This window comes from Saccopteryx bilineata, chromosome 2 (genome assembly GCF_036850765.1).
Source record: "Saccopteryx bilineata isolate mSacBil1 chromosome 2, mSacBil1_pri_phased_curated, whole genome shotgun sequence".
Lineage (NCBI taxonomy): Eukaryota > Metazoa > Chordata > Mammalia > Chiroptera > Emballonuridae > Saccopteryx > Saccopteryx bilineata.
Window position 1 is genome coordinate 359,185,923 of NC_089491.1, and position 21,176 is coordinate 359,207,098.

The window sequence follows — 21,176 nt, forward strand, 5'->3', positions numbered from 1 at the left end:
TTGTTCCGTTTTCCACTCCATTTGGCCACCATTTTGTTCCTGGCCTGGAGGACATTAAAGCACACATAGAGGCCCTTACTAAATTCACCCAACAAGTCTGACAGGATAGCCCCCAAAGCCTGTCCTTACTGACCACTAAAATATATATATATATATAATAAAAGAAGCCATCCTCCAAGCTAGGAGGCCTTGGACATGATTACTGCCCAAAAGATGGCACCTGTGCCATTACCCCAAAGGGGTGCTGATAAATCTGCTAATCAATCAGCTCTATGAAGTCACACAGGCACAAGTAAGTACCCCACGTGATCTGACCCTCAACCTAGAGGACTTCATAAATCAGTGGTTCAGCTCATGAGGCTTTTTTTTTTTTTTTTTCTTTGTATTTTTCTGAAGTTGGAAACGGGGAGAGACAGTCAGACAGACTCCCGCATGCACCCAACCGGCACGCCCACCAGGGGTGACGCTCTGCCCGCCAGGGGACGATGCTCTGCCCCTCCGGGGTGTCGCTCTGCCGTGACCAGAGCCACTCTAGCGCCTGGGGCAGAGGCCGAAGAGCCATCCCCAGCGCCCAGGCCATCTTAGCTCCAATGGAGCCTTGGCTGCGGGAGGGGAAGAGAGAGACAGAGAGGAAGGAGGGGGGGGGATGGAGAAGCAAATGGGCGCTTCTCCTATGTGCCCTGGCCGGGAATCGAACCCGGGTCCCCCGCACGCCAGGCCGACGCTCTACCGCTGAGCCAACCGGCCAGGGCTTCATGAGGCTTTTAATTAAAAACTTTATTACTTATTTTGAAAAGCATTATGTTTTTCTTTTGTTTAGAAAATTAAATTTAACAGGGTTACACTGATCAACAAGAATACATAGATTTTTTTTTTTTTTTTTTTTTTTACAGAGGCAGAGATAGACAGGGACAGACAGACAGGAACGGAGAGAGATGAGAAGCATCAATCATCAGTTTCTCATTGCGCGTTGCGACTTCTTAGTTGTTCATTGATTGCTTTCTCACATGTGCCTTGACTGCGGGCCTTCAGCAGACCGAGTAACCCCCTGCTGGAGCCAGCGACCTTGGGTCTAAGCTGGTGAGCTCTTTGCTCAAGCCAGATGAGCCCGCGCTCAAGCTGGCGACCTCGGGGTCTCGAACCTGGGTCCTTCTGCATCCCAGTCCGATGCTCTATCCACTGTGCCACCACCTGGTCAGGCTACATAGATTTTGAGTAAACATCTCCACATCATTTGGACAGTCAATTATGTTGTATATCCATCACCCAAAGTCAAGTCATCCTCCATCACCTTATATTTGTCCCTCTTTATACCCTTCCCCGACCCTTTCCCTCTCCTCCAATGCCCCCTCCCCCTGGTATGCACTGCGCTCTTATCTATGTCCATGAGCCTCAGTTTTGTATCTTACCTATGTGTGAAATCATAGTTTTTAGCTTTTCTGATTTATTTATTTTACTCAGTATAATGTTATCAAGGTCTATCCATGTTGTTGTAAATGATATGTCATCATTTCTTACAGCTGAGTAGTAGTCCATTGTATAGCTGTACCACATCTTCTTTATCCAGTCCTCTATCAAGAATATTTTGGTTGTCTCCATGTCTTGGCCACTGTGAATAATGCTGTGATCAACATGGGGGTGCATGTTCTTTATGTATCAATGTTTTCCAGTTTGGGGGGGGCAGATACCCAGTAGAGGGATTGCTGGGTCAAATGGTAATTCTTAAGTTTTTGAGGAACCACCATACTTTCTTCCATAGTGGTTGTACTAATTTGCATCCCCACCAGCAGTGAATGAGGGTTCCTTTTTCTCCACAGCCTCTCCAACACTTATTATGTCTTATTGATAATAGCCAATCTAACAGGTGTGAGGTGGTATCTTATTGTAGTTTTGATTTGCATTTCTCAAATAGCTAGTGAAGATGAGCATTTTTTTTCATATATCTGTTGGCCATTTGTATGTCCTCTTGGGAGAAGTATCTGTTCAACAGCCAACTAAATGGACAAGCATCATTTTAATCTGTGTTTTTTCTTGCCTATACTGTTGCTGTCGCACCTTCATGCAGTGCAGACAGACGGTCACCTCCATGCAATGACACCCTTTGCTGAGAGCTCAGCACACATTACGAAAGACAGGGTGTAAGATTGTAAGAGCTGATCAGAGGGGAGAAGCCTGGAGGAGGTGAGAACATGACACCGCTGACTCTGGAGCTGGAGCTGGAGCTGGGTCTGGGCAGTCTGAGGCCCCTCCCCACCTCCTGTCCTTGGACCCAGTATTTCCCTGCTTTCCCCACCATAGTAGCTTCCCCGAGGACACAGCCTTGAGACAGTAACGTTATTGAGACCACCTGGGCCGAATATGTGACTGAACCCAGGTAAGGCCTCTATAAGATTCTGGTGGATGGGTGCAAAGATCTACCCATCTTGCGGCCACCCAAAACAAGCCTTGTAAGTAAGTTTCCTTGCTTATTATTAATAAAACTGCCACCTAACAGTCTGGAGTGGTCTGTTCTTTCTTCTTTGGTCTCACCTTGACCTCCATGTCCTGAGAACCAATTTCAGATTTCAACCAGTGAACTCCCGAGGTTACTTACCAAGTGGGTGCAAGAAAAGGTTGTTGCCCAGAGAAGTTGCTGGCCCCTGGGTGCTGCTGGCTGTCGCACACTGCAGGAGTTAGACTCTGAAAAAGCTGCAGGAATCTGGGGCTGGTTGAGCTGCTCAAGCTGCCGGAGCCAGACCTGAGTCCAGCCCACGCACCTGTGCTCCAAGAGTTTGCCAAGCAAGCACATAGGAGAATCAGAAACAAACCTCTTCTCCTGAAACGTCTCTCTTGCGCCTTCTACTGACACAAGCTTAACACAGTGTCAGCATACCAGGAAAACTTTCAAAGGACCCTTTCACAGTCTAGTGCAGAGGTCCCCAAACTATGCCCACCGGGCCACATGCGGCCCCCTGAGGCCATTTATCCGGCCCCCACATTACTTCCGGAAGGCCAGAAGGGGCACCTCTTTCATTGGTGGTCAGTGAGAGGAGCATAGTTCCCATTGAAATACTGGTCAGTTTGTTGATTTAAATTTACTTGTTCTTTATTTTAAATATTGTATTTGTTCCCGTTTTGTTTTTTTACTTTAAAATAAGATATGTGCAGTGTGCATAGGGATTTGTTCATTAGTTTTTTATAGTCCGGCCCTCCAATGGTCTGAGGGACAGTGAACTGGCCCCCTGTGTAAAAAGTTTGGGGACCCCTGGTCTAGTGGTTCTCAAACTTTCTGAAGTCAGGGTGCATTTAAAATCCTACAAATAATTGTAGTCACACTGTGTACAAATTTCTGAGAAATATGTTTTAATAATTAAGTCAAATATTAAAGAAAAATAATATAAAGTCCAAGCGTGCTTTTAGAGTAATTAAATAAAATAAATACAACAAAATTAAATTTATTCTGACATTAAAAACATTTTTATGTTACATTTTTTGAGTTATGCTTTTTAGAATTCATAAAAAAGGGGTTAAAAAATAAAAAAACGACAAAAAAGTTATCTTTTTATATATATCAATACATTCTTAGTAATATTTAGTAAATTCGGCAGGTCCCAGCACAAATGTGTTAAGTTTTTTTATTCTTGTGTTTATGAGAAACATGAGCCTGATGTATCCTAGTGATTTCTTCAATGTCTGGGCATATATTTGAAAGGCTAACTCTCATTTCCTCTTCAATACATTGAAGAATTCCTCTCTTTTTACTCTTGTGTTGAGTGCAGAAACCCCCCACCACACATATCATCCTAACTTTACACCAAACAAGGGATAGAAGAAACTTGCCTCTAGTCTTTCTGGGGAACATGGGGGGTAGTGTAAACAATCCAGCACCACAGCTTAGCCTTCTGCAAACTAATCAGGCAAAGGAGGTGGGGGGTTGGGCTGACGGTCAGCTTACAGCCAATTTCCACACCTCTGTCCCCCATAAATCTAAACTCCAAAAACCCTGTTGGTTTTTTGGTCCCCAACAGGCACATATTTCTCTGGAATACCATAGGGCGCACCTGGAAATCCTCTAGGGCGCACCAGTGTGCCCTGGCGCACACTTTGAGAACCACTGGTCTAGGCAGTGAGGGAGTAAAGACCAGCTCAGCTAGTCTTTATGGTGAGAATAAAACTAAACAAAAAGTTATCACAAATCTGTAAGGAAAGGCCAACCACCCGATATTAAGACAAGAAATACAGAGAAGCACAGAGAAAAGCAGAAAGCAGAGGCGAGGATGGACAAGAGGCCTGGGGACCTTTGCTATCCTTCCAGGGGCTCAGCTGCATTCCTGTCATTTGATTCTAGAAGACACCCCTGTCTCTTTTTCTCCTTTTTTATCAGCTTAAACTAGCTTGAGCTGGAGGAAGCCGTGCCACGAAGTCATCCTAATAGGTACAAGCTGGCAATATGTCATTGAATAATTAAAATCTTAGATAATTTTATCATTGCCACGTCTTTGTAATGGCTTACAATTGTTTTCATCTGCTGAAATTTTAACCTTTGCTGCTTTTGGAAACTTTCTCCCTCAGTGGAAAATTCTATAATTAAAAAAATTACAATCCTTTTCCATCACATTCATTACTGCATTCTAAGTGGTGTGGCTGGATTTCATCTGAGCCTTGTTGTTCATGTTCCTTGGACTTTTCCTCGGATTCCTTATTAGTGACAAGTTCTTGTAAAACCTGCCAATTAATATTTTAGAGCAAGGCTATAAAGATTTCCTCGTTAGTCTTGTATTTAAATTTTTTTAATGGAATGTCTTGCAGGGGATTAGTAAAATGAATCTGATCCAATAAGTTGAGCAAGTTTCCTACCCTCTTTCTCATTAATACACCTTCCCATAATACAGTCTGGCTGTGTCTCCCTAATCATTCATTCGAACGCTTTCATGTGGAACCATTTATGTTGCCGCTTTTTTATTAGTTCTCTTTTATGTGGGCTGTTGCACGTTATTATTCCACTGGGTGGAGCCACTGCATCAGCCACATTCTGCACCTCCGGTAGTTACTCGGTTCTTTTGCCTTTAACATCATTAGAGACAGGGAACACATGGCCCCTGGGTGTCGTCTTCGGCTCTTCCAAGCAGCTCTGCTCTGTTTCTTGGACTGCAAGCAGGTTGCCACTGTCTCACCTCACATCTTTCATCCGGTAATTTGTTTTGATTTGAAGAAAGAGGCTCTAGCTGTAGTTCAGTTTTTAATTGTAATTTTCAATTCCCTCAGTATCCGATTTTCCTTGTTCATAAAACTCCTTCTGCCTCGTGCATGATGCTAACCCTTCCTCCCACTGTTGCTATTACAGGATGCCTGTTCACACAGCCATGATCCGTTTTCATCCTAAAGTACTCCTTACGAGCTTCGTGTTGGATGTAAATATATTTCTCTAGTCTGTTCTTTCTAGTGATTCCCTTTCATTTTCCTGCACAATCTTGCATCTTGCTGGAACAGACATTTCCCCCACATGTGTGATAATGATGATGATTCTCTTAGGTGGGGGACTGGCATCTTTCAATCCCACCACCGGCACCCTCACTTTCCCCTCCGCACCCTCACTGGGCCTGAGACTGCTGTGATAGGAGAGAGACTCGCACAGAGACTGCGCGCTAGACCAGTGGTTCCCAAAGTGAAAGACTGCACCAGAATCCCTCATGTGCTTGTTAAAGTACAGGTCCCTGCGTCCGACCCAGCCCAACTGAATTCTAATGGATGATGCCTGAAATCTGCATTTTAACAGTCACTCCAGATGATTTTTATGCATCTGAAATCTGAGCTGCTAGAGAGGACCTCCCTCCACAAATGGGAGCAGTATCCCATTCTGAGAATGCAGAGGGCTGGGCTGAAGTTGGGAATAACCATTTACAAAATTGCTCCAGACCCTGCTGTTTCCAGTAGGTATTACCTCTGCCTGAAGAAATGGAGACTGCAAGTCCCCTTCTGAGGATCACTGCCCTCAGAGGTCACAACTGTGTCTCAGAATTCCTCTCTGGAACGTGACCTTGGATCCCATAAGCAGCGTCCACCATGGGAACACCTTTTGATGTTTGAGCGAAGATGTTTGAATGGGCCATAGCAGTAGCCCACCAAAGTCATATTTTCAATTCAAGGAGCCTTTGGAGTCACAAGGACCAGCCATGGAGCCCTACTGGACTTGCAGAGAGGCACCAGCAATAAGACCAACACCTCACCTTATTCCCAGGCAATATAAGAGGAGGGCAGGCTCCATGAAGGAGAGACAGAACATCTGATGAGAACCTGAAGATTTAGAAACTGGAACCAGCCCAGCTGAGGGTCAGCTGATCTACAGCACTCTCCCATACAGATAGGAAATAGTCAACCTCCACAAAGACTCCATGGAATCCGTGAACCCTCAGCTTCTGGGAAGAAGGCTTGAACCGAGGAGGCAGACAACCTGTGAAGCACAGAAAAGCATGGTTGTTTGTGTAAAAGATGCAGCTTCACTTGCAGCCATGAAGACTCAACAGATGGAACCCAAAACTCTGAGAAAGCCTGAAGTGATGGGATCAGGTGAGGTACGCCTAGCATGGATGTGATGACAGCAGCCCAGGACACTGCAGACATGGGTTCCAGGACTGCAGCTCCAAGCCGGGTAGCAAAAGCAAAGAGGGCTGGAATGCACTTGACCTGGTCCATTCCTGTGCACATGGAACCCCACAGGCCAAAGCACACCTCTGTACTGAGGTCAGCATATCCACATAAACCTGCATCTAATTTTGATTCCAAACTGAAATTTTAGTCTGTTTCTTTAAATGAAATGAAGACAATAACACACACTTTAATGGGTTATTCGGATGACTGAGATAATACAGTCAGTTCTGCTGAAATACTGGTTAAGTAAATGGTCATTTGGAACTTAAATGTCAGAAAATGGAGGCATGAGAGATACTACTGATCTTTCCCCTTGAAATTTCAGTAAAGTGAACAACTATAATGCAGCAAAAGAACCCCAGCTGGGCTTGCAGATGTGCCTGAAAGTTCCAATCTACCAATGATAGGAAGGGTTGAAAAAGGGGGTGGAAGATAAATATTGGCCTTAAACTACACAGTGGACCAAATGGACATAATAGACATTTACAGGACATTTCATACCAAAACGTCAGGTTATACATTCTTCTCCTGTGTGCATGGAACATTCTCAAGGATAGACCATATATTGGGCCACAAAACTAACATCAGCAAATTCATGAAGATTGAAATTATACCAAGCATATTTTCTGACCATAAGGCTTTGAAATTAGAATTCAACTGTAAAAGGGAAATGAGTAAACCCACAAAAATGTGGAAATTAAACAAGATACTTCTAAAAAAATGACTAAGTCAAAGAATAAATAAAAGCAGAGATCAAAAGATATATACAGACAAATGAAAATGACAACACACATATCAAAATTTCTGGGATGCAGAGAAAGCAGTAATAAGAGAGGGAAGTTTATATAATTACACGCTTATATCAAGACACAAGAGAGATCTCAAGTAAACAATCTAACATCACATCTTAAGGAAATAGAAAAAGAAGAACAAAGGCAACCCAGAGTCAGCAGAAGAAAGGAAATAGTAAAAATTAAAGCAAAACTAAATGAAATAGAGAACAAAAATACTATAGAAAAAATTAATACAACAAAGAGCTGGTTCTTTGAAAAGATCAATAAAATCGACAAACCACTGGCTAGATTCACTACAGAAAAAACAGGAAAGACTCGTATAAACAAAATTCAAAATGAGAGAGTAGAATTACTACAGACATCATAGATATACAAAGGATCATAGTAGAATATTATGAAAGATTATACACCACCAAATTCAACAACCTAGAGGAAATGGATAAATTCCTAGAACTATACAATATTCCTAGACTGTGTCACAAAGAAGTAGAAAACCTAAATAGACCTATAAGCAGGGAGGAGATAGAAACAACTATCAAAAACCTCCCCCAAAATAACAGTCCAGGACCAGATGGCTACACTAGTGAATTCTACCAAACATTCAAAGACAATTTGGTACCTAGCCTTCTCAAAGTCTTCCAAAAGATAGAAGAAGAAGCAATAATCCCTAACACATTTTATGAGGCCAACATAACCCTCATACCAACACCTTTCAAGGACAACACACAAAAAAGACAACTACAGACCAACATATCTATTGAATACAGATGCAAAAATCCTGAACAAAATACTAGCAAACCAAACACAACAATGCGTTTAAAAAATAATACATCGCAATTGGTGGGATTCATTCCAGGAGCTCAAGGATAATTCAACATACGTAAATCGATCAACATAATACACCACACCAACAAAACAAAGAACAAATATCATATGACTCTATCAATAGATGCAGAAAAGGCATTTGATAGGATATAACATCCCTTTACATTTAAAACACTCAATAAAATGGGTGTAGAAGGAAAGTACTTCAACATAATAAAGGCCATATATGACAGACCATCAGCTAATATCATACTAAATGGTAAAAAAAATGAAGAGTTTTCCTTTAAAACAAGAAATAAGTCAAGGTTGCTCACTCTCTCCACTCTTATTCAACATAGTGTTAGAAGTTTTAGCTAGAGCAATCAGCCAAAAGAAAAAAAAAATAAATGGCATTCATATCAGGAAAGAAGAAGTAAAGGTATCACTTTTTGCAGATGACATAATCCTGTATCTAGAAAACCCCAAAGACTCCACCAAAAACCTATTAGAAACAGTAAACAAATACAGTAAAGTTGCAGGATACAAAATCAATATACAACAATCCACTGCTTTCCTATACGCCAACAATGAAACCTTAGAAAATGAACTCAAAAAAACAATTCGTTTTACAAGTGAGCAACAAAAAAATAAATACCAAGGAATAAACTTAACAAAGGATGTGAAGGACCTATATACTGAAAACTACAAAGAATTATTGAAAAAAATGGAAAAATATTCCATGTTCATGGATTGGAAGAATCATCATAGGGATATAGCAATATATATCCCTAGATATATATATAGTAAAAATGGTCATATTTCCCAAAGCAATATACAAATTTAATGCAATCCCCATCAAAATTCCAATGTCATTTTTTGAAGAAATATTGTAAAACAAAAAAATCAGCAGGTTTGTATGGAACCATAAAAAAAAACCAAATAGCCAAAGCAATCCTGAGAAAAAAGAATGAAACTGGAGATATACCTGACTTCAAATTAAACTACAGAGCCACTATAATCAAAACACCATGGTACTGGCAGAAAAACAGACATACAGGCCAATAGAATAGAATCGAGAGTTCAGAAATAAAACCACATATAAAACATCTTCAACAAAGGAGCCAAAAACACACAAAGAAGAAAAGAAAGCCTCTTCAGTAAATGATGCTGGAAAAATTGGAAAGCCACGTGCAAAAGAATAAAGCTTGACTACTGTTTGTCCCCCTGCACAAAAATTAATTGAAATGGGATCAAAGACCTAATAAGATTTGAAACAATAAATAAGAAAACATAGGTACTAAGCTCATGGACCTTGACCATAGAGAACAATTTATAAATTTGACTCCAAAGGCAAGGGAAGTAAAGGCAAAAATAAATAAGTGGGACTTTATAAAACTAAAAAGCTTCTGCATAGCAAAAGAAAGTGACAACAAAACAAATAAGAAGCCAACTAAATGGGAGATGATATTTGCAAATAAAAGCTCCGATATGGGGTTAATATCCAAAATATATAAAGAACTCACAAAGCTCAGAAACAAACAAGCAAACAATCCAATTAAAAAATAGAGAGAGGATCTGAACAGACACTTCTCCAAGAGGACACACAAATGGCCAACAGATATATGAAAAGATGCTTATCTTCACTAGCTATTTGAGAAATGCAAATCAAATCTACAATGAGATACCACTTCACACCTGCTATTAGCAACAAGACAGGTAATAATTAGTATTGGAGAGGCTGTGGAGAAAAAGGAACCCTCATTCACTGCTGGTGGGAATGCAAATTAGTACAACCATTATGAAAGAAAGTATGGTGGTTCCTCAAAAACTTAAGAATGGAATTACCATATGACCCAGCAATCCCTCTACTGGGTATCTGCCCCCAAAACTCGAAAACATTGGTACATAAAGAACATGCACCCCTATGTTCATCGCAGCATTATTTACAGTGGTCAAGACATGTAAACAACCAAAGTGTTCTTGATAAGAGGATTGGATAAAAAAAGATGTGGGACATATATACAATGGACTACCACTCAGCCGTAAGAAATGATGACATAGTGCCATTCACAACAACACAGATGGACCTTGAGAACATTACGCTGAGTGAAATAAGTAAATCAGAAAGAGCTAAGAGCTGCATGATTTCACACATAGGTGGAATATAAAACTGAGAGTCATGGACACAGATAAAAGTGAAGTGGTTACCAGGGGGAAGGTATGGGAGGAATGGGGAAGAGGAAGTTAAAGAGGGACAAATATAAGGTGACGGAAAATGATGTGACTTTTGAGTGATGGGTATACAACATAATCAACAGTTCAAATGCTATAGAAACGTTTACCTGAAACCTATGTACTTATAGATCAGAGTCACCCTGTTAAATTTAATTTTCTAAATAAAATTATTTTAAAAAAAGGAAATGATCATTTGTTCCAAAACAATTGATATACTAAAAGAAAATATAACAGAAATTGCATGTTTGAGTATGCAACTTTTCCATGAGAAATACTAGGTGAATGCAGAAATTGCACCCAGCTAAATCAAGCTGCATAGGAACACACAAAGCCCCAAGGACACACCTCAAATATCCACCAGCTTCCTCGGCACACCACGTGTTATGAGCTGTGCCCATCCACATCCAGTGTTGCTGCTGTCCATCAGGTTTCGGAAAACCTCTCATTCCACTTCTCAGTAACTCACAAGAGGCAGCCCTTCCCACACCTGCTCCCACAAACCTCAGGTCTGCTTCTAAGTAAAAATGCCATGTTTACTGTAGGAGTTATGTACTTCTTAATCATTTAACATGTAAAACTGTGCTATCATTTCCACTAAGTCGTGAAAGAATTTTTATTTTTATGTTGCCCTGACCAAGTATGTACGTGTTATGTCTCTAGCCCTGTTTTTTCCACTTGCACAGTTTTGCATCGTGCTGTGGTTTTTAGGAAACAGTATGTCATGTTACAGCAGACCTGACTGAACATTAACACTCTTAAGTTTGTGGTAAGCCTTCAATAAATGTCTATTGCTGTTACTGTTGTTATTATAATAGCAATTATTCTTGAACCTCTGCTGCTTGAATAAAACTTACCAGTTTTTTCAAAGCTCTTTCCCAGTTATAACTTCACTTATATTCTCAGGCTTTCCTTGCAGATTATTTTTCCAATTATACATAAAAGAAAATGCAAATCCAAGAAGGCAAGTCATTTGCTCAAGATCACACAATTGAGTCCCAGCAAATAAAGGCCTGTTCCTTGTCTTCAGAGTGTTAAGGGGGAAAAAATACACATATTGCTTCTAAACTTACAGCCAAGTGTTGTAAAGTAGTGTATATAGTTAAGAGTGTGGCATTCAGGAGTCAAATAAGACTGGAGGGAGGGCATTTAATCAGGACAGAATCCTTGAAGAAGTTGGGGATTTGGAAAGAAAATGAGCAGAAGAAAGAAAATGTCAGGTTGAAGACAGATTAGTGCACACAGTAGGGGTCTCAAACTCAGGTGCCGATAGGGGTCAAGCAAACAACAGGAATGGGTAAAATGCTCCTGGTGTAGACAACAGGGAACAGTGGGAACCACAGTGCACTCAGGCCCCAGCAAGGGGGTAGCCAGCTTCTAGCAAGCTCTGACCAATTAGTGCCACCCCAGCGGAGGGGGATCCAGCATCTGATTTTTAACAGAAGCAGAAAATTCCGATTTTCTGTGAAATTTCCAGGTTTCCAAAAATATTTTCAATTGTGATCAGTTTTTTAAACATCAGCAACTAATTGGGAAATTTTAAATGCTTTTTAAAATAAGCCAAAGTGCCTGACCAGGCGGTGGCGCAGTGGATAGAGCGTCAGACTGGGATGCGGAAGGACCCAGGTTCGAGACCCCAGATACCCAGCTTGAGCGTGGGCTCATCTGGTTTGAGCAAAAAAGCTCACTAGCATGGACCCAAGGTCACTGGCTCGAGCAAGGGGTTACTCAGTCTGCTGAAGGCCGTCGGTCATGGCACATATGAGAAAGCAATCAATGAACAACTAAGGTGTCACAACGAGAAACTGATGATTGATGCTTCTCATCTCTCTCTGTTCCTGTCTGTCTGTCCGTCCCTATCCATCCCTCTCTCTGACTCACTCTCTGTCCCTGTAAAAAAATTAAAAAAAAAAAAAAAGCCAAAGTAACATATCTACAGGCCTAATAGGGCCATGGGCGAGCAGTATTCAACCACTGGTGAACTAACAGGCCATGCTCAGGGATGGGGCCCCAAGCAAAGAAGTCTGAACACTGATGGACACAAAATATGTTATTTATTGTCAATTTCTGCAAAGACACATTTAAGCAACAAAATATACATTTGTCAACCTTTGAGAATTTGTTTTATACATTAACAAATACAATGTGCTACCATAGCAATAAATTAAATGTACACTATTTACATGACATAGGCAGGGTCTACAAATCACCCCCTCACAAAGAGGAAAGAAAGAAAAGTCATCACCACGGGGATCATCCTGTCCAAGCTCCATCTCCTTGGTTCTATCACAAAGGAATCTTTTCACACTTCAACATCAGCGCTCCCCCGAGGGAGTGTGGAAGGGGAACGCCACAACAGGGGAGAGTTGGCACCCATGCTAAAGAGCAGGAAGGAAGACTGACTCTTCCAAGCAGAAATGTCACAAAATCAAAAACAATGGCATTTAAATTCCAGTCTTCCAGCCAAACACCCGGTCCTCAGGCTGGTAAGGCACAGAACAGAGCCGCTGCCCCAGCAGCCTCTCGCTAGGCAGGGCTCCGCTGTCCTTGGCCCTACTGGGGTTGTCTCCCGCCCCCCAAAGGGGCACATGGCCCAGCTAAAAGGAGGGAGACATGGGGTTGGGTGGGGCGAGGGGCTAGTGGTAAAACGGGCATCAGAGCTTGTACAAGAATGCCCCAGCCAGCCCCCAGCCGGCAACGGAGACAGCCTTGGCAAACTCCACTAACCCACCCTCACCTTTGAGAAAGGGGTAGCGAGAAGCTGGGGGAGGAGCCGTGGGGTCCTGAGCATGGCTGAGTGGCCAGGTCCCTGCCAGCCACCTGCAGCCATAAAATCTACTTGAACCCCGACCATCCCCCCACAACAGACCTGTCTCTGTTGACTCACAATTGAAGGAAGGTAGTGTTTGCATTGGCACCTTAAACGGTCAGGGTAAGAGTGTGAAACAGGCTCCTGTCCCACCTCGTCACCGGAGTCTGCATTTTTACTGATCACCTTTGTTTAAGGATCAGGGAGAATCAGAGTTTTCTTTTACACTTTTCTTAACTTAAAAAGGGGAAACTGAGGATTAGATAACTACACCTATGCCCCGGCCTCTACGCCCTACACACCGGAGTTGAAGAACCATTGTCACTGAGGATCAACCCACTGAAATCTCTTTTCCACCTCGTTTTCTTTGTCCAAGCTGCATCCGGACCGCAGGCCCCTCGCTGAAAGATCTAAGTGGCTACCTCTCCTGATGAAAAGGATGGGGCCTGCGCCCCGCCAGCACCCGACAGACACCTCCCAGCTACTGACACAGCACCAGCCAACTGGCTTCCACAACTCAGGGCCCCAGGAAATGCAGCCAGTTGTTTAACCGACCATGTAGACGGTGCCAAAGAAAGGGCCCTGGGTTGTATGTTCTAACCCTGGCTTTGCCACTAGATGGTTATGTGACCTCCAGCAAGTTATTTTGGGGGCTGAAGTTTCTAATCTGGAAAAGGACATGGCTGGATTAGATGGTAACAGAAAGCCCAGAAGGCATGGACATCAAGACGATACTGACAAGGCTGAACCACTGGATATTTTTCAAGAAATGGCTTTTTCTGTCATGACAGAAACTCTAGCTAAGACCTGTCTCAAGCTCTCTCTGCATCTGTTTTTAAAGCATTGTCTGAGCAGAGGCATGTGGGTGCCCTACAGAGCCCGACTAGTGTAGTTTCTTCCATGAGTCAGGCAGTCCCCAGAGCCAGAGACATGTCCTGGAGACATTCCTGTGTCCACAAGATCACACACAGAATGCTACAAATACCAGCATGAGCACCATCGGGATGAGTCTAGTCACAAGGACTGATGAGGCTTCAGCAAATCTTTGAGCCCCGAGACTGGGCGCAGCAATAACAGGAAAGACATCAGGGCCAGAGCAGCTGGGAGGGGGCTGCAGGGAAGGCAGCGTCCAGGAGCCCAAGGGCCTACCTCATGGTCCCAAGGGGGAGGGGGAAATGCCAGTTCCTGGTTCTCCTTTCCCCCCTCAGCCCTGGGACCTCAGGAGGGCTGGTCAGGTATATTCTGGAAGCCATAGGATGGACCTTCTAGAGATGGTGACACAGGACACAGAGGGAGGGACATTTAGGTCCTTCCCAGAGGCAGAGAGTAGACACCACCTCCCAGGTCCGTGATTCCTAGGGCAGACCTGTGCCTCTCAGTTTCCCTGGACACGCCCAGCCATCCTGGCCACAGACTCAGAGGCAGGAGCAAAGCCCTCCCAGGAGGTGGGGACTGTAGGGAGAGCAGCCAGAGGCAGGGGAAGGTGGTTAGGAGGTACCCAAATAGGACAGAGAGCGTACCACCTGGAAACCCCAGAGGACCCTCAGACTATGACACAACACAGCACAACCACCGAGCAGCTGTAAAGAACAGCTATCCAGAGAAGCAAGCCAGAACCCTGGAATTGTTTTCAAAGAAATGCTGTTTGACCTTCCAAGTTCCTTTAGAAACTCAGCCAACATATGCTGCCAGAATTCACGGGCCTCATTCCAGCAGTGGGCGCTGCTACGGTGATTTTTAATAAAATCTAAACAGACATGTGTTGACCTTCTAACTAGAATAAATTCTACTAGACTAGTACTTTAAGTAAACACATTTCCCAAACAGTGCAAGGGAGAGGTCCACCGGCCTGCAGACAGGATCCCACCACGTCCACGTGCGTGCAGGACGAAGGAGGGAGGTTTTGCTCTAATTGCAAAAGCAACAGGGAAACTGTCACATCAGTCAAAAACTAGTGTAACATTTATATGCCTTGACTTGGGAATCAGCCCGGAGCCAATGTGAATAAAGCGTATGGTTGAAAATGCCTGTCATCTGCTCATTAAAGCAGGAGCTCAGCCAGCACCACCCTGGCAGTCCCAGAGTGTCACGGAGGGCCCCGTGCCCTTGAAGCCGCAGCTGCAAGGGGCTGCTCTTCGGACTCCGAGTTCGACCTGGAGCACACCAGGCCTTACACCCGGCAGGGCCGCAGAAAGCACTCGCAGACTCAGGTGGGTGCTGCGAAGCGAGGAAGGGGCTGCTGCTCTGAGCACGGCTCACACCGGGGAAGGGGGCTCTGGCTGAGGGGCAGGCAGCTGGCCGAATCTGAACTGCACCCAGCTGGCCCAGGACGCAGGAAGCCCCCCGAAGTGACAGCTGTCTGTTAGACCCACGTGGGGAAAGGGAAGAGGAGGACTAGGGGAGCGAGCCTGACACAGCTGAGGGCACAGGAGCCGGAAGGAGCCCCGGGCAGCACGGAGCCCCCACAGATGCCAAGAACATAAAAGGCAGAAGGATGCTGCCCCTCCCTTCACCTCGGTCCTCCGTCCACACGTCAGCCTGCTCACACCTGGCAAGCCATCCCCACCCCACCTCTTGGCCTCTCACCTATGAGGGGCGTGGAAGTCACTCTCCACAACCAGCAGAGACCTGGGTCCCGGCCCAGCCCTCGTGTCTGAGGCTCTACCCGGCCAAGGCCCAGGCGCTCACTGGCTCGCTTTCTCCGAATTCCTTCTCTCTCCTGGCTGCCCACCCCTGCATGGGGAAAACATCTGCTCAGAGGGGAGAGACTGACACAGGCTTCTCCCACAGAGGGCCGTGTGAAACCAGGTCGGAAGGAAGAGCGTGACGCCCGCTCCCACACACGCCCAGCTCTGTCGCAGCCTCAACAGGCTGGGGGAGGGGCTCCAGACGTACCTGCCCCGCCCGCCGGGACAGGGCAGCCCTGGGCCCAAGGTCAGCAGGTGGGAAAGGACTTCCTAGCACTGAAGCAAACAGAGGTTGGGAGCTCCAGAGATGCGGGAGCAACAGAGCCGGTTTCTACCAGGACATCTTCCAAAAGCTACGAATTTGGCTCCTGGAAGAGTGTCCCCTCCACCAGCAGGACATGCACTCACGGTGCCTGCCGGGCCCAGCCCCTTCCCAGGCCAGTCTGCTCCCCACTTCACCAGGCTCTCTGTCCCTCAGGTCTCTGAGTCCCCAGTACCCAGACCCCTCCTTGCCCAACACTTGCCTCCACAGACAAAAACAAGGTAACAAATGACCCAGACACACAGCACATTGGGTGGTCAGGAGCACGGAAGCGTGGAGGAACGAGGCCTTGTCCAGAGACGGGAAGGTGCTGGCAGGGGTCTTGGCGAAGAGCCGGGCAGTGCGGTGGCCGGATCAGAACACTAGACAGACAGCTGGTCTGGTGGGCAGGTGGCCCGTGGAGGAACAGGCCCATGACGGTCAGAGTAGTGAATGGCACCCCCAAACTGCTAGGATAGGAGCCTTCTCCAAGACAGAATCAGGGCTTCCCTGGAGGAGACAAGGAGGAGGGAAATGATCAGACACAGGGCGAAGGAAGGAAGGCAGAACACCAGTGCCCGTGGCCACAGCCCACTGCGTATGCCCAGGACAGGAGGGCGCCGAACACAGGGTGCCTGGCTTTAGACAGCCCCAGAAGCTGCACACACGTGGATCTGGGGAACAGAGGCCTCGGAAGTACGGGATGGGGTTTGGGGGCGAGTGCCAGCCTTTCCGTTTTCTCTTCTGTTTTTTCATAGATCGGGTTCATATTAAATGGGCTCAGCTCTGCCCCTCCCCTTGGTTCCAACTGTGACTCCCACCCCTGGAGCCCCACTGGAGGGTGGGAATTCAGAGGCGTCTCTACTAGCTTCACTAGCACAGGTTCCAGCCCTGAGGTGAGCTGGACCCAGACCCCGATCTGCTGAAACCGACACGCTGCCCCCACTGTGGCTGGGAGCAGGGGTCCTCCCTCAGGTGGCCCGCACGATGTGCAGAGTGCCGAGGCCTCTCTGGACACTCAGGGAGGACGCCGCTCAGCCCAGCGCCCTGGTCACGGACACAGGAGGGAAAGGCTGCTGAGAACGAAAGGGCACGGGGCAGACTGAGGGCTCTCCCCCACCCCCCACCCCGGGGGAGGAACGCAGGCTCTGGGCTACCAGCTCCTTGGGGCGGGGAAAGCAACTCAGTGAGACTGGCCCAAACTATCAAACAACCCTTCCCGGCCACACTCGAGGCCATCTGCCTTCTTCCCCATCCTGGGCCCCATCGTAGCGGCTTTGGAAGAGAAGAATGACCCTCCCAGCCATCAGGATCACTGAGCCAAACTCAGATTATCAGGCCACACAGCCATACCACAGGACAAACACTTGACCCACCTTTGACAGGCGAAGGACTCCTCTTTCACATCAGTGACCCTGTTTCAAGAAAAATCCATACAAGAGTTTTATAAAACTAGCCAACATTCAACCGCAATTTCTGTGAGTTCAGGATGGGACCGGAAGCCCCAGGAGCCAACAGTTCACGACTCACACCTGTGTGTGTCCAAGGGTATAGTTCTAACACAGGATGTGTGGCAGAGGTGGTTGGTGACCCCCAGGCTGATACCTGCACTATGTGGGACCAACAGCATCACCCCCAGATCTGACTGGAGCTCTCCTCCCTCCAGGAAGGAAGGCTGGCTTTTAGAGGTTGGGAGGTGGGATGCGGGGGCTCCCCTTGCCAGCCCCGCACCCCTAGATCCTTACCGCACTGGAGCTCGCATGGCTGAGCTTATCAAAGCGGAACTTCAGGTTTGACCTCGGGGAATTTCTGCTTTTGGCATCTAGGAAAAAGAAGAATGCCCATAAGAGGGGGTGGGGCTCTAGAGGTCAACGCTAATGAGGGGGAACCGGGCAGGGAGGCCAGGCAGGCAAAGGGGGCCTCCTCCCCTGCACTAGACACTCTCTCTGACTTGCACCAATTCACAAGAGCCAACTCTTAAATTTTTAGACATGTGAGGTGGTTGTTACACACAGTCATTTTTAATTAAATTATATAGGCTATTAATGAAATGATGTTCATCAAAGGTAATAAATACTCAAAAGTTATCACTTCCTCATTATTTCACTACATTTCACTGTCACCTAGCCTTTTAAGGTTATTTACGGCTATGGTATCTGGTAGTTCTCCCCAAGTCCAGGTCACACTGGTCGCTTGAGATCAGCAAATGCTACAAATCAGCTTGATCTACCATTCTGTCGTCTAGACTTCAGAAACTAATGGAGAAAATATTAGTCATATACATAGATTAAGTATGAAAAGGGAGTGTGTCTATAGCATTATGGATAGCACAAAAAAACTTAGAAAATATCCTTCCAGTATTTGAAAACTATTCCGATTCTGCAGGGAAGTTGCTCATGTCACTGACACAACAACGCCCGTCACCATTCCTGCGGGAGCTCCGCCTGCTCATCATTTGCACCCTTAAGGCGGCTATGGATACAAACAACCCATAAAAGCATTTTTGTGAGCATCAGTTGGCTATATGGGATTTATAGTATATAACATTGTATATTTTATCATTATAAATTGTGTGCTTCGGATCCTCTACATCAGTCAAGTTTACAATAAACATATACAGGTGTTCCGGGGGTGGGTGTTTGTCAGGAGAGCCAGCTGTTAAGCATTCACCAGCACACCCCTGGCAGGGGTGGGGGGCACACTTGGCTTCCTGCTTTTCCTCTGGCTCAGGAAGCGAACCCACAGCTCAGAACACTCTACCCGGAGGCCGCTGACTTACTCCTGGGGCTTCGGTCAGGGGTTCCTCCAGTGCCATGAGCACATTTTGGTGTGACCCCCCCAAACCCGCTTTCAAGGCCCCTGGGAGCCCATGTATAAAATGACCAATGGTCAGGGCATCTGAGATTATGGAAGACTGATGTCAGGCCCTTCCAGGCCACCTCTCTCCTCTCAACGCTGTCTCTCCCCAGAGGCAGCCGAACAGCCTAAAACGGGTTTCCAGATCTCCTCAGGGCCAGGGTGGGCCTGTGGGTGCCCAGAACAACTTCCTTGGGGCCACGGGTAAAAAGGCAGCCCCTCGGGGTTAAATACTATGTGGGAGAGGGGCCGTAAGCACCAGGCAGCAGTGTTCCAAGTCCCCTTCTGCCCTGGGTGACCTTCAGTAAGTCACAGACACTCTTTAAACCTCCCTTTATTCCAAACCTTATTTATTTTTATACTTATTTAATAATAAGTAGGAGCCAAGCTTGGTTACAAATTTCTTCATTCATTCCTTCAACAATTAATTAAGCCTTGTTTTGTTTTTTAATAAGGGAATTTGTATAACTACTCCACTTTATCAGTGAGGAAACTGAGGCTCAGAGAGGTGGGCTCATCGACTATGCAGCCAGGACCACCACCAGGCCCACAGCTGCCCAGCAGAGGGAGCTGAGTGACAGGAAGACCCAGCAGCCCAGTCTGTCTCCATCACTCAGATCAGTTTCCGAAGCTCAGCCTATTGACATTTGGGGCCAGATAATTCTTCCTTGTGGGGTTCACCCTATACACTACAGGATGCTTAGCAGAACCCCTGAGCTCTGCCCATTAGACATCAGCAGCAACCCCCTCCCACAACCATGGAAATTAAAAAGACAGTTTGTCCAGACCCTGCCGCATGTGCCCTGGGGAACGAGAGACCTCCCAGCTGAGAACCACCAGTTACCTTCTTCTATTCCCATTATTTAACAAACAGGTAGGTTAACAGTTTTGAAGTTTTCCACAAGTGTAAACTCATTTATTTTTCACAAAACCAACTGAGGTAGAACTCTTCCCCTCCCTCCATTTTTTTGGCTTGGGGAAATTGAGGCACAGAAAGGCTCAGTAACTTGTCCAATGTCACATCGCTAGTAAGTGGTAGACCAAGGACTGAAACCCAGGCTCCAGAGCCCTGTGCTCGCCCCCACACTGTGCTGCCCTCCCCAGGGCGGGACCCAGGCTATGGTTTCTGGGCACCCACAGAGCCCAGCAGTGCCTACTGCGCCTGTCCGCCTGGATGCCCCGCTGGTGCCAGCCCTTCACACTCTCCCAGCTGTGGCAGCTCCTACTCTGCTCCACTACGGGGATCACAGCACCCGAAAGGCCCAGACTCCTTGCTCTCCCTGAACCCCCCCACTACTGAGCCTCGAAGACTTTCCCCCCTTGGCATCTCTTGAACCCACATGCTTCTCTCATTGCTCCAGCGCCCCACAGACCCATGGCCTATCACCCCCCACCACGACCCCTGCTGACCTCCCCCCCTGCACCTGCTCCCACCAATCCTTTCCACTGCACCAGCTGCAGCCAGAAAAATGGTCTTTCTCAACTCCGGATGCTGCTCCTCTACTTAAGAACCTTCAAGGACTTAAGACCTCCAATGGCTTCCACTGCCTGCAGGGTAAGAAGCAAATTCTCAGCAGGGGCTCCGTGGCAGCCCTGGCCTCGTCCCTAGCCACCTGTCCATCACCTCTCTCACTTGTCCATCACCTCTGTGAACTCTAGCCACGCTAACCCATGTGTGGGTCCAGATTAGGGTCTCTCATTTATCTCCAAGGCCTTTGCATGTGCTGCTCCCTTCACCTGCAATGCTCTCGCACCTGGTATCCTTGCACTCTGAGAAACACCGCTGTGACAGAGAGGCCCTGGGTCACTGCTGGGATGAAGCAAGGGGTCAGTGGAAGGAATCTCTCAGCTTTGACTTCCACAATCCCAACTCCTCCAGCAAATCACTGAGCTCTCTGAGCCTCAGCTTCCCCGTAAGGAGAGGACAGTAACACGGGCCTCTCAAGGCTGATGAACAGATGCAGTGAGCTAGCAGAACTCAAGGGCCTCACACTTGGGGTGGGTGCACAAACTGGCCAATTCAGGATGCCTGGGGCTCATGCCCCATGAACAGTGATCAGGGCACA

The 21,176-nt window shown here is 46.3% G+C and overlaps 1 protein-coding gene across 11 annotated transcripts in view; it reads right to left on the bottom strand.

Annotated features, from left to right (window-relative positions):
* Positions 1–21,176, bottom strand: part of RAP1GAP2 (RAP1 GTPase activating protein 2) — a 490,286-nt gene that overhangs the window by 231,025 nt on the left and 238,085 nt on the right. For 10 of the 11 annotated variants that reach the window (XM_066263015.1, XM_066263021.1, XM_066263018.1 and 7 more), the window contains 3 exons: positions 18,000–18,076; positions 17,631–17,669; positions 12,495–16,764 (listed from right to left, as the gene is read on the bottom strand). In XM_066263015.1, coding sequence (XP_066119112.1) covers positions 17,661–17,669; positions 18,000–18,076 — 86 coding nt within the window. In that variant the 3' untranslated portion in view covers positions 12,495–16,764; positions 17,631–17,660. Of the gene's footprint in view, positions 1–12,494; positions 16,765–17,629; positions 17,670–17,999; positions 18,077–21,176 lie in introns of those variants that run through there. The other variant, XM_066263014.1, reaches the window with a different exon arrangement.